This window comes from Oryzias latipes, chromosome 9, assembly GCF_053564925.1.
Source record: "Oryzias latipes strain Hd-rR chromosome 9, Olatipes_Hd-rR_3.1".
Classification (NCBI taxonomy): Eukaryota; Metazoa; Chordata; class Actinopteri; order Beloniformes; family Adrianichthyidae; genus Oryzias; species Oryzias latipes.
The window spans coordinates 28,547,429-28,559,954 of NC_136245.1; the positions used below are offsets into that span (position 1 = coordinate 28,547,429).

General features: G+C 38.1%; 2 protein-coding genes across 6 annotated transcripts in view; both read right to left on the reverse strand.

Annotated features, from left to right (window-relative positions):
* rasgrf2b (Ras protein-specific guanine nucleotide-releasing factor 2b) overlaps positions 1-3,631 on the reverse strand; it is a 53,228-nt gene extending 49,597 nt beyond the window's left edge. For all 5 annotated transcript variants that reach the window (XR_013658199.1, XM_078953199.1, XM_023958288.2 and 2 more), the window contains exon 1: positions 2,989-3,631. Coding sequence is in view for 4 of the 5 variants with exons in the window: in XM_078953199.1 (XP_078809325.1) it covers positions 2,989-3,264 (276 nt within the window). In the remaining variant the exon portion in view is untranslated. The remainder of the gene's footprint in view (positions 1-2,988) is intronic.
* A 3,117-nt stretch (positions 3,632-6,748) lies between these two features.
* The window catches only part of msh3 (mutS homolog 3 (E. coli)), a 49,041-nt gene continuing 43,263 nt past the window's right edge, over positions 6,749-12,526 (reverse strand). Inside the window, exons 22-24 of the mRNA XM_004072192.5 lie at positions 10,493-10,625; positions 10,247-10,415; positions 6,749-7,058 (exon numbers count right to left, since the gene is read on the reverse strand). Of these exons, the coding sequence (XP_004072240.1) occupies positions 6,977-7,058; positions 10,247-10,415; positions 10,493-10,625 (384 nt within the window). The 3' untranslated portion in view covers positions 6,749-6,976. The remainder of the gene's footprint in view (positions 7,059-10,246; positions 10,416-10,492; positions 10,626-12,526) is intronic.

Sequence of the window (12,526 nt, forward strand, 5' to 3'; positions counted from 1 at the left end):
CTTTTATATTTTTAATTGTCTCTCTTTTACCCTTTAGTTTGTTTTTATGACGTGTGCTACTGGCCTCTTAGCCAGATCACTATTGAAATGGAGATCCTATCATCTCATTTGGTCTGTTTCTGCTAAAAATAAAAGTTAAATAAAATACCAAAATAAAATAAAAACACTATAACTGACAGCTTTCTCTGATTCATGGCCCTTGTGATCTGCTGGTCCTTAACACACCAAGCTCACATCAGCGATGCGCATCCACAGTCACTGTGGAAACCATTCAGACTGGTGTAAATGCTCTCCAAATTATTTGAAGGGTTTGCGTCTATCTGCGCGTACAACAGAGAGAATGAGAGGGAACTGCGTGGTTTGTGCAGCTCTCAGAGGAGGTGTGATGCTGCAGACTCACGACTGAGCAGACAAAAAAGACGGAAAGCACTTTCTTCTGTCAACTCTTTGCATGTAACATAAAAGCCTGAAAGGGAAAATAAAAAAAACTCTGAAACCCCAGTTGATTGAAACTGTCATCGTAACTGGGAGGCCTCCGTAAATGTCAGTCATGTTTTTTATTTCATTCTGTGTGGATTTGTAGCCAAACTGTTACACACCAGCGCCCAAGAGTTCACCAACAGACAGATTGAAAATAACCCCAATTAAGCATCACAGCTGTGGTGTCAGACTGGAAAAGAGGAGGGGAGAGAAGATGAAGACGAAAAGGCAGTAGGACTGCCAAGCTCAGTAAATCAGAGTTTTAGGATCACATCAATGCCAGTAAAAGCAGCCTCAGAAAATTGTGCTTTTTAGGTATTTTATAATAATTCCCGAAAAAAGAGAACACCCATTCTCCCTAATCCGACCTTTCATGTCTTCCTCAAAGTTTCTGTTTTGCAAACATCTGGAATAAATTCTTCGCATTTATAGGAAAGGGTATCCGCTGCAAAACAAACGAGGAGTTGAAGGAGATCCATACTTTCTGGCAGCTATGTTTGCGCTTTTTTCATCACATGGTTAGTGCTCCATCCACTCACTGTGGCCTTGATATAGACTCAAACTAAAAAACGTCAGTGCTCTCAAGTCTTTCCTTCCCTCTACATCTAAATGGGTGTCATGCCTCTCAGCACTCATGCACTCGGCCCCAAAGGCTAACTGAACACCACATCTGAGGGGAAAATGTTCCAGTTCCCTCTGTGGAGACATATGAAGTAAAAATTAGCTTATGAATCGCATAAAATCTAGGTTATTGTTTTATTTTCTTAATAAAAAAACAAGCAAGAATTTCTAAGGTCACTTTGGCTCAATTTTGTTCACTAACATTTGATTTTTTTTGTTTTTTTTTTTATAAACCAAGAGACAAAACTGCAGTTAATGAAGTGATACTGACGGACTTCCGTGGAGTAAAAAACAGTTTAAATGCTACCATCTGATCACTGCTATAAAGTTCTGAAGAACTAACTTAGCAGGATTCAGCTGTGGGTCTGTGTTTCCAAACCCAGGTTGCATAAGCATGAATTATTTAAACCCACAGAACTTTAAATGCACATTGGTGAGCAGATCACAAAAGGGAGCCGTTTCTGCTGCACTCAGACTAGATTCAGCGCAGATTCTGTACTTGTAGCTGTGCACTGATGTGCATGTTTTCAGATTCAAAAAGATAACAGTCTGTTGAGCTGCAGCTAACTGCAGCAGAAGCAGGTGAGCTGGCAGCTCAGGTGCGTCAGCAGATCTGAACTCCATGCAGGAGACGCTGCGTCAGATGGATTGCCAGGATGCACCACAGGGCGAACAAATTTTCATTTTATCAGTCCTGCTGCACTCGTGCAATTTGCATTGTGGCATGAAATGCTTGTGGGTTTTTTAACAGTCTTGCGCTAGAGTACAATAGTTGAAAAATAAATATACCAGTATAGTGTGTGAAGAAATATGGCTGTTTTGAGGTTAAATAAACATACTAGTTTTGTCTAAATGTCATGTAAATTTTTCCAAGATCCATTTTTAAAAAAGAATGTTTTTTTTGCAATAATCTGCCATTTTAGGTTAAAGTTTCTGCCTCATTTTAACTTTTTGAGCTCAACTTTAAGGGTAACAAAAGTTACTTATAGGGACACAAGGTATAAGGCAAACTTTTGACTTTACTTCTTACAGAAATCTGACACAGTGAAGCTAGTTTATGTTCTAGAAAATGAATCTTCCATCATCATTTAGCTCATTTCCAGACTCAGCAGCTTCTTTGGGGTTTGTTTTACAGCATCGGACCCATTTGGTTTTCTTACAGGTTCATATTGGTTTGGACAGCCAAGCCACAGTTTATGAGAGAGCTCAGCGCTCAGAGTAAAGAACAACAACCATTAGATTTGATGCTACAATCATAAAAATCGTAATGAGTGCATAAACATAACATAAGCTGTAAACATGGCTGGTGTTTAAATGGCGAGGATTGACAAGCGTATACTGAATGAAAACAAAAGTGGTTCTTTTCCATTAATTACACAGAGGAACCTGTTGCTGTTTTTGCTCCAGTCTGACAGAAATGGTCTACTGGCTTACTTTTTATATTCAGTCAGTCTGATTTTCTGTTGTTACTTGAAGATTTTTTTTCCTTGTGTTTTTTTTTATTTGCTCAACCTTTATGTTTGATCCAATCAGACTTTATATCAAGTCATTGCCACTTTTTTATTCTTTTAATCAGTAAATATATATAATATATATATTAATCAGTATATATATATATATATATATATATATATATATATATATATATATATATATATATATATATATATATATATATATATATATATATATATATATATATATATATATATATATATATATATAGTCTTTCCTGCTTTCTGGAAAATTGTCACCACATGCTTTGAATGTTTGTTTCACATGCTCTGGTCTAACAGGTCTTCCACACACTATGTTCCCTTTGATAAGTTCAATAGCTAATTAGCCATTAGGGGGTCTGAGCCTCCATGTCTTCCTCAAACTCCTCACCTGCTTCTCCAGCGCCTCCTTTCCAGTCGTGGACATCTTTGGGGCCGGCACGCGCTCGCAGGTGCATCCTTCCAACAGGTAAATCCCAGCAGGGCGCGCGCTCTGCTCGTTCTCGAAGTAGAAGAGTATATTCTGGTAAAGGGCGAAGAACTTCTCGTGCCATCGGCTGTTCTCTGTCGTCTTTTTGCTCAGGAAGCCGCGCTTGGTTCCCTCTTTACGCGCGACTGCGGACAGAAACAGCGCGTGCCCTTCGTTGTAGCGGACGCTTTTCTGCATTTTGATGGAGAAATGAGGATAACTGGGAGAGCTGGAGTTTCACAGGAAATCCATGCTCGCTGGAGGCTGAGCGTAAACTTTCCCACCAAGAAATGGCTCAGTGGTGCCGTGGCGCACAGAAAAGTTGCTCCGCTGGCAGAAGCGCTTCTGCCTCCGCAGTGAAACTCATAATCCAGAGCGCACTAATGCAAAGCCATGCTCTTTTCTGAGGAACGTAACAATAATGAAATACTAAAAAAAAAAATACACACGCTGTTCCCAGAGGGGAGAACCCTGAGGTGGACCGAGTGACAGAATCCCAGACCCAACCGGCGCGCTGTAATCCGCTTTGACAGCGGTTAGCCCTCTCTCTCCCTCCCATCCACACGCATTTCTCATTACCTCTAGCGCTCTTTACCTTCCTCTCTCTCCATGATGCGCGCTCATCTTGGAGTTGGCGGAATTGAAGGCGGAGCGTGAGCCGGCTGCGCGTTTTGGAGCGAAATGTCTCGATACTATTAACAGCAATCAGAATAATCCACAAAAAGGCAGCAGAGAACACTAACAATCTGTTTCCACACGCGCCACTCCTAAAATGGGTATGAAAATCGTATTACTTTAAAAGCCAAATTAAAAAATTCGGCCTAACTTCATCCAATCAAGATTTTCAATGATTTCGGAACAGCCAATTCATCTTCCTCCGTTTATTCCCTTTCGGGGTCACGGGGCTGCCGGAGCCTATCCCGGCCACTTGTGGGCGAAGGCAGCCCCCCACCCCCACCCCATGGACAGGTCGCTAGTCTGTCGCAGGAACAGAAGAAAATAGCATTTTAAAATTCCATAAACCTTAAGACATCCTACTATGGAGTAAATTCACTATATCCAAAATAATCACTGACACAATTAAAAAATATGCTTAAAAACAAATTGTAATAAGCAAGAGACTAAATGAGTATCTGGAAGATGTTCTGTGCTCATGTAAAAGGAACTGATTGTATGAGGAAAACTTTTCTTCCACTGTTTCCAATTGTTCAGAGCTGGAAGGCAGAATTAATATTATGGTACTTTGTCAAAGTGGCACAACCGATAAAGAAAATCAGAAGTCAAATTGTTTTGGTGAAATCCTTATTTATTCATGCATCTGCAGAGAACATACATGAACAGTCGCGGAGGTAAAGCATTTTACATAGTTTTATTATTGTTATTAATATTAAAACAGCAGTTCGTTTATCTGAGGTTCTATTGATTAAGGAAAACAGTAGTAAAAAAAAAGGGGGGGGGGGTATTCATTTTAAAGCTTGGATTCATAATTGGACTAACAATCCTATTCAATGACCTTAAACCGATCCAGGACATTTAGCTAAAAACTTCAACCAATGGGACTCAGAGATAAATACCTGTTTCCTTAAGGTTAGTCCAGTTTTTGCCACACCAAAATAATCCAAAGGGAACATCATTAGAACATTCCAGCACACTGCATGGTGACATGTCTTTGCTAAATTCAAAGTGTTTCCACTCATTGGACTGGAATGATGGACTGATCAGTTTGGCTGCCATCACACACGTGTTGTCCGCTGTGATGCATCTAATCATTTTGAGGTTATAGTAAAATAAACAAAGAGACTAAATTCAAATGGTATTTTCCATCATTGATTTTATTTGATTAGTTTCATTTTGAAATGATTTTATAATAGTTTAGTGGCCGGGATAGGCTCCGGCAACCCCGTGACCCCGAAAGGGAATAAAACGGTTAAGAAGATGAATGAATGAATGAATGATTTATAATAGTTTAGGTCAGTTCAATAAATAATTTGCCTCAGACATATCGATCTGGTTGGATCCTATAGGAACAGAAATCGATTAGTCCATTCCTAAAAAAAAATATACACCTCTAATATGGAATTCAAGCTTAAATCTAGCCACATACTGAACCTTCAAAACAACTGGAACAAATTATTTCTAAATGTCTAAAAAGTTTCTTTCGAAAATCAGGTAAAACCTGTCAAGAGTTTTCCAAAATTAAGAACATCCTCTTGTCATAGCATTGAAACTGCAGATTGTGGCTAAAGTCAGGTTGCTGACAGCCCAGATGGGTCAGCATTTACAATGCAGCGGCGAAGCAAATATTTATGGGGCTCAAGATTTCACTTCAAAACATTGCTTTTGTTATTTTTGTAATACTGAGAGAAGCTTGAATTAATGGTGTCCTAATTTTTGTCAATAGTTAAGTGGGGGGGGGTCAATTAAAACATTTTCCATCCAAGAAGAGGAGCATGATTCTTAAACATAAACACCTCTTTTATTTTCTTTTTCACATTTTACATCCACCAAGACCCTACTTTGGTCTTTTCCACTTTCTGTCCCCTTTTGTTTTCATTGCTGCATCAGTGTTTCCTGCTGTGCTGGAGTTAACATCAAGTTGCTTTGAATCAAATGATTTTAGAAAAAAAAAAAACTAAACTATCTCTGGCAGATGATTTTTCTTTTTCCACCTGAACAGCTGCACCCTATACCTCACCTCAATCAAAGCAAAGCCTCACCTCAACTGCGGACCGCCCATGGGGCCAACTGTTCATTCTAACAATCCCTTTCAGATATTTTTAGTCGCCTAACAAATCTGTAGAAAAATAATCTACCTTTGAGTTTTTGACCTATTACTCCACACTTTACACGTCTGTCATGGTGGCACCAAACCAGTGTTTCAGAGAGCATCGTCTTTATGGTTAGTGGACCCTTATTTAAAACCATTTTGATCTCTCGTGACAAAATTGCTTATATTTTTGTATTTACAAGTTCAAAGGTTTGTTATTGGCTAAAATGAGGTTTTATCTGCATCAACATGTAAGCAGCTCAGTAGATTCCAAATTACAACTATTCAACCTCCAACATTAGAGTTTACCCACTTCATTGGAAAAATAATTTCTTATTAAAATTAGGATATTTAGGGTAATGAAATGTAAAAATGCAGGTGATTTTATTCGTTGCATATTATTTATAAAGTAAACAAAAGATTACCTAAAAAATATTCTGAAAAATGTCTAAAAAGATTGAATTACTACTACATCCTGGTTGGAATAGAAATCTCAGAATTAATACAAAATAAATAACTTAAAAATGAATGAATGTGATTTCCTGGATTTTTTTTTATTCATAATTTTTTTACATTTTGTCTCTACTTTCTCATCTTCTTAAACGTCATAACTTACAGAATCAGTAACTGCTAAATGTTTTCACCTCACCGACTGTATATTTTAGTTTGTATTATTCCTTAACTTTCCTTGTTTTGTTGAACTTTAGCATTTAAATCTGCTAAATGTGCTTTAATCAAAGTTTTCCAGCCTAACGTTAAAGTTTTATCTTTTATAGTTTAAAATCAAAACTTTTTAAATTGTATACCATTTATTAAAAAAAATTAAAGTATCAACATGAAAAAAAATCATTTTCCATTTCTGGTTAAGCTTTTAAAATATGTGAGTCTTCAAAGATGAAGCAGCAGTGAATCGGACAAGTTTGACACTTTTCTTTAATGGTTAAACATCATCAACAGCTTTGTAGGTTGTCATAATCTGCTGCTTTCCCCGATTTAATGACTTGACTATCACAACCTGAAATAATTAGGTTAAACAAAACAGTCCACAATTCCCTTGATATGAACATTGTTTTCTGAGCACGCTCACTCACCGAAAGCATTATTTCTCTCTACAGACATGATTCGATTACAGTGACAGTGAGGTCAAGAGTTTGACTGCAGCCATTGGAGGAGGGATGGTTTGTCAGCGATGCTCCACATTTCAGTGAGACGTTTTTTAGATCTCCTGGAAAAGGAAAACAAAGGATCTATTAGTGGACCCAAAAATCGATCCGATGTTTCATAGAAAACAGCACAAACACTCAATCTAAGCACATTGTGTTCTTACGGACAGAAAACACAGCAACTCCATGCTTAAGTGCTCTGTAAAGACTGCACACGGTTGCTTCAACAAAGGACAGACATTTCATATCGAGAGGATTAGACTGGTGTGCGTGCGTTTGTTTGTGCTGACAGATATTTCATATGGTGGGGATAAACTTAGGAGGAGACTATAAGCAGCCCCCAGCAGGTTGTCTGTTGTAGAGTGAGATGTTGCATCACAAATTTACAGAGACAGAAGAAGAGGAGTCTGAAAGTGCAACGCGCTGATCCTCTGACGCCTGTAAGAGCAACAACTATCCGTGTGTGGACGGCAGCCCGCGCCTTCACAGATACCAGCCTCCCTCTGGGATCAGTTTTACTTTCAGAATCATCTAGAATTAATGTAAAGCCACGGTAGCTTTTTCTGACATGCGTTCCTGTCAACGAAGCTACAAAGCTCCTGCAGCATTTGAAGAGGTGAAACTATAGAGGAGCTGGGAAGTGAAGATGAAAATACCCCCAGATCAGTTTCTAAGAGAGAAAAGGATATGAAGGAAGGAAAACAGCAAGGAAAATAACCAGAATATTGTGTACAAACAACTTATTTAGCAACAAAACATGATGAGAAAAAAGTAAAGGACAGATTAACCATAAAGAGGAGATGGGAAGTTACATTAAAGACTCATTCTGATGAAAATTGACTTTATGACATGTTCTTGTGACATTTTTCTCATGATAGAAGACATATATCAGGAAAACTAGTTATTTTTCCCCAAATTGTTGTGAATCAGAAACAGCTGTAAAGCGTAAAGATCCTTGCTCCGTTTCATTCTAATGCATTCACTTGTAGACAACCAGACCCATGTACGTTTTTGTTTTCCTCAACTGGCGTCCGGCTGGATATCTCCAGAATTGCTCGCCATTTTTGTTGAACCAGTAATCTCAGATGGGGGTTGTGAGGGGCTGGAAGCTAATGGGTGAGCGTGTAAACAGATGGATGATGGGGATGAGGTGGGCTTACATGCCAACGGATTTGCTCACAACTCGGAGGTGAATTTCAAGAGAACTCCTGCTGCTCTGCAGAAACTATGTCCTAGAAAACGACCAAAGTTTTAATTTTTATTTTGGCTAAAAGCAGCATAATCATAATTAAAAGACCATTGTGTTGGAAAAATGTATCTAAGTTATCTTATATATGCTTTTATGCATTACCTAGCTATTTACAGTCAGGACCATAACTATTTGGACAGAGACACATTCTTTCTCATTTTGTTTCTGTACATTATCACAGTGAATTTTAAATAAAACAACTCAGATGCCATTGAAGTGCAGACTTTCAGCTTTTACTCCATGGGTTGAACAAAAAGATTGCATCAAAATGTGAAAAACTAAAGCATTTTTTAAACACAATCTCTTCATTTCATGGGCTCGTAAGTAATTGGGCAAATGAAATAACTGAAAACAAAATGGTCATTACTAACATTTGGTTGAAAAGCCTTTGTTGGCAATGACAGCCTGAAGTCTTGAACTCATGGACATCACCAGATGCTGGGTTTTCTCCTTCTGAATGCTCTGCCAGGCCTTCACTGCAGCGGCTTTCAGTTGCTGTCTGTTTGTGGGCCTTTCTGTCTGAAGTTTAGTCTTCAACAAGTGAAATGCTGCTCAATTGGGTTCAGATCAGGTGTCTGACTTGGCCATTCAAGAATATTCCACTTCTTTGCTTTAATAAACTCCTGAGTTGCTTTGGCTGTATGTTTTGGGTCGTTGTCCGTCTGTATAATAAAACGCCGCCCAATCAGTTTGGCTGCATTCACCTGGATCTGCGCAGACAGTATGTCTCTGAACACCCCAGAATTCATTGGACTGATTCTGTCCTGTGTCTCGTCTTCAATAAACACTAATGTCCCAGTGCTAGCAGCCATGCACGCCCAGACCATCACATCTGCTTCACTCATAATGACATAACAAGGGAATTACCCACACCTGCCCCTGCAACAGCATGGAAGTCAATTGTCCAATTACTTATGAGCCCATGAAATGAAGGGATTGTGTTTAAAAAAATGCTTTATTTTTTCACATTTTTATGCAATCTTTTGTTCAACCCATGGAGTAAAAGCTGAAAGTCTGCACTTCACTGGCATCTGAGTTGTTTCATTTAAAATTCACTGTGATAATGTACAGAAACAAAATAAGAAAGGATGTGTCTCTGTCCAAATATTTATGGTCCTGACTGTAGGTACTATGATCATACATGCAGAAGTGTCTGTGTCCAAGTTTGTTTCACAGGAAGGTGAAGGTGAAACTCTTAGGAGGAGACAGACTATCTTAGCGTCTTCCCAGCATCAGCGTGAAGGCTATGTGTTATCTGTGTCAAGACTGGAATCGAGGGCCTCTCTGTATCAATTATCCGTGAGAAAACACTTTGCAGGTCCAAAGATGATGTGAGAAGACTGTGAAAAGACGGACATGTTGCAATTAATGTTTTCTGATAGCGCTGCAGCTGTGTTTTATCTGTTTCCCTCCTTAGAGCTCAGCGCATGTGTAAATTAGGGAATACCCAACAAACTTAAAAAAAGAGGAGGCGATATAATATGCACCAGATCACTGTAACTGATGTAATTGCAGTAGATTTGTTCCACCAATGCAGCGTTCATGACTCCACCTTTGGGGGCTACAGACTTTGGTTGGTAACTATGAAAGACTTTGATTTGCAGAACACATTTTAGAAAGGTTTACAGGGTTTTGTGTCAAAAGCTTGAAAGACTCTATCCAAAAATATCCAACCAATGTCTTCTAAACATATTTTTATTAGTATTAATTTGGTTAAATAACACAATTAACTTGTCTCTGCAAATGTTCTGACTCTGAAGGAAGACTGGTCTATTCTCTGTGTTAGGCCGAGTAAGAAGTTGCCTTCATCTGTGTGTTAAGGCTTAAACAACATTCAATGTGGTGTTAAAGACGCTCTTTCAAAAGTTAACATTGCATAACTTTCCTGACTCCATTAGTCTCATGGTTCTATTGGTGTTTATTTTGATTGTTTAATAGGAGGACTAATGCTGTACTTGTTTATGTATTTGTGTTAAAATGACACCCCTTTAACACGAGTACCTTCTGGCCTCGACGGCGCTCTCCAGTTCTTGGGCTTTGCGAGCAGCCGTGCACAGAATGGGATCCGGAACGTCAGCGAGCTTGGCCACGTTCAGGCCGTAGCTTTGCCCTGCAGCTCCTTCTGTTAAGTTGTAGAGGAAGGTGATGAACTCTGGCTGAACGTCTCCATCTGCAAGTACACATAGTTATCGCTGTCCTCGATGTAAGATGGTCCTTGATGAATCTTAAAGTGATTGTAGAATATACCTTTGGTATCAGAAGAGATGTGCGTCTCGTTGAGTAAGAACGCCATGTGGAAGTTGGACACATGATCAGGATACATGCGCTCCAGCTCACACAGAGGAGGATAATGGGTCACAAAGAGAGTAAAGGATTTCACCTGAAATAGACATTAAAGAGTCAAGCCTAAAGACTTAAACGACTCTGGTATTCAGTTTTTTTCAACCCCTTTAGCTTTAGAATGTTAATGATCCAGATGGCAGAAAAAAAGGTATTTTACCTGCTCAGATAAGAAAATTACAAACAATTTGTGGACATTTTCATTGATTAACCAAATTATTGTTTTTCTCTTTTTATTATAAACATTACAACTTCTAATCCTATTTTTCCTTCCTTTTATGTCGATTCACATCTTCAGCAAACTTCAACTGGTTTTATTCATGCATCCCTCCCTCCCTCCCTCCATCCATCCTCAGGACCTAATGAATTCCCTTTCTGGGTTATGGGGCTGCTGTTGGGCAAAGGGTGGAGCACGCCCTGAACAGGTCGCCCGTCAGTTGCAGGGCTTGAGTGGTTTCAGTCATTCAAATATCAAAATATTCCGGTTATTGTGGGCATTATAACTCATCAGCAATTCCTTTAGTAAACTACAGTTTTTCAGCATTTTCAACAAAACTGCATCGATTTTTGTCAAATATTGAATAAGCAAAGCATTAAAAAAGCTTCAAACAACTGTGTAAACAAATACTGTCAGTTAAGGCATTGATTCAAATATTTGTTTACTTTGTTCAATGGAGTTGTTGAAATAATTTTCTAATCTACCTAACCTCAAAATAAATGTAAGTAATTTAATGCTGTTTTCATGCAGTGGGCATGCATGTTCAGCTAACTCCCTTCAAGATGCATTTCCACTCATAACTGTGGGGCTCGAAACACTGTTCAGACTTTATAATGCAGCGGAGAGATGAAATAATAAAACTTTTGTACAACTTTTTGATATTTGCTTTAATTTCTGAAATCCAGCTGTTTGATAAGAGTTAATGTTTCCCTTCTTCTCCTGCATTTACAGTAGGAGGGAAAGATAAAACTTTCAGTGCATCGGATGGTCTTCAGTACAGTACGAGGCGATCAAAAGATTTTTTTTCCTTCTTCCAATAACTTCAGTGCTGTTTTTTTACAGTTTTTCAAGCAAAATGGAGGCATTTTGGTCAATTTAAAAATACACAGCTCTCAAACTGTGGTTTTAATTATTTCTCCTCAATAGATCCAATTTGAAGACTCACTTCACCTGATGTACCACGTTATTTTAAATAAGATTATTCCTGTTTCTAAATGGTTGGTTTTAACTTGTTGTAACAACATACTTCCGCTTCAAGACATAAATGGCTCTAAAGGCTGGGAATCCTAAAAAGGTTGAATAATTTTTGAAGGTAAAATGGATTTGGACATTTCTTTAAAGAGTCTGTCAATTGCTAATAAGCCCTTGTTTTGAATGGAAAACAGCTGAGCAGAACATGAGCTTCTTTGTCTTTTAATTTTTTTTTTTTGCTTTTAGGAACCAAACAGGCCCCAACTTCTCTGTTTGGACTCTGATTTCTCTTTATTCAAAGCAAACAGCCTAAATTTGAATGTTTATGACAGAACTGAAGGCTAGTTTTTTCACTTCACAAAGAAAAACAAAACATTAGAAATAATTATAAAACCATTTCACCCCCCACTTAAATGTCAGATACTTTTAGGAACATTTGTCACTTTATTTTATGCAAGAGTTCTGCTGTTTTACACAGAAAAGGACTAAAAAGGTAAAGAGTCATTTAACGCATTACGACTCTGATTCTAGTGCTTTACTCCTATTCAATAATAATATATAAACCAAGTCTAAGTAGCTGCTTCTTAAAAATCTTTACACAGATAAAGGTATCTGCTATTAACCAGAATTATAATTACAAAAATTATTTATGATTTCTTAGTAAATGTATTTTGACTTACATACTTTTCACCGTACTTTCATTCTTTTTTAGGTTGTTTTTCAGCATATTTTAAGTTGCAGTTCGCCTTTTT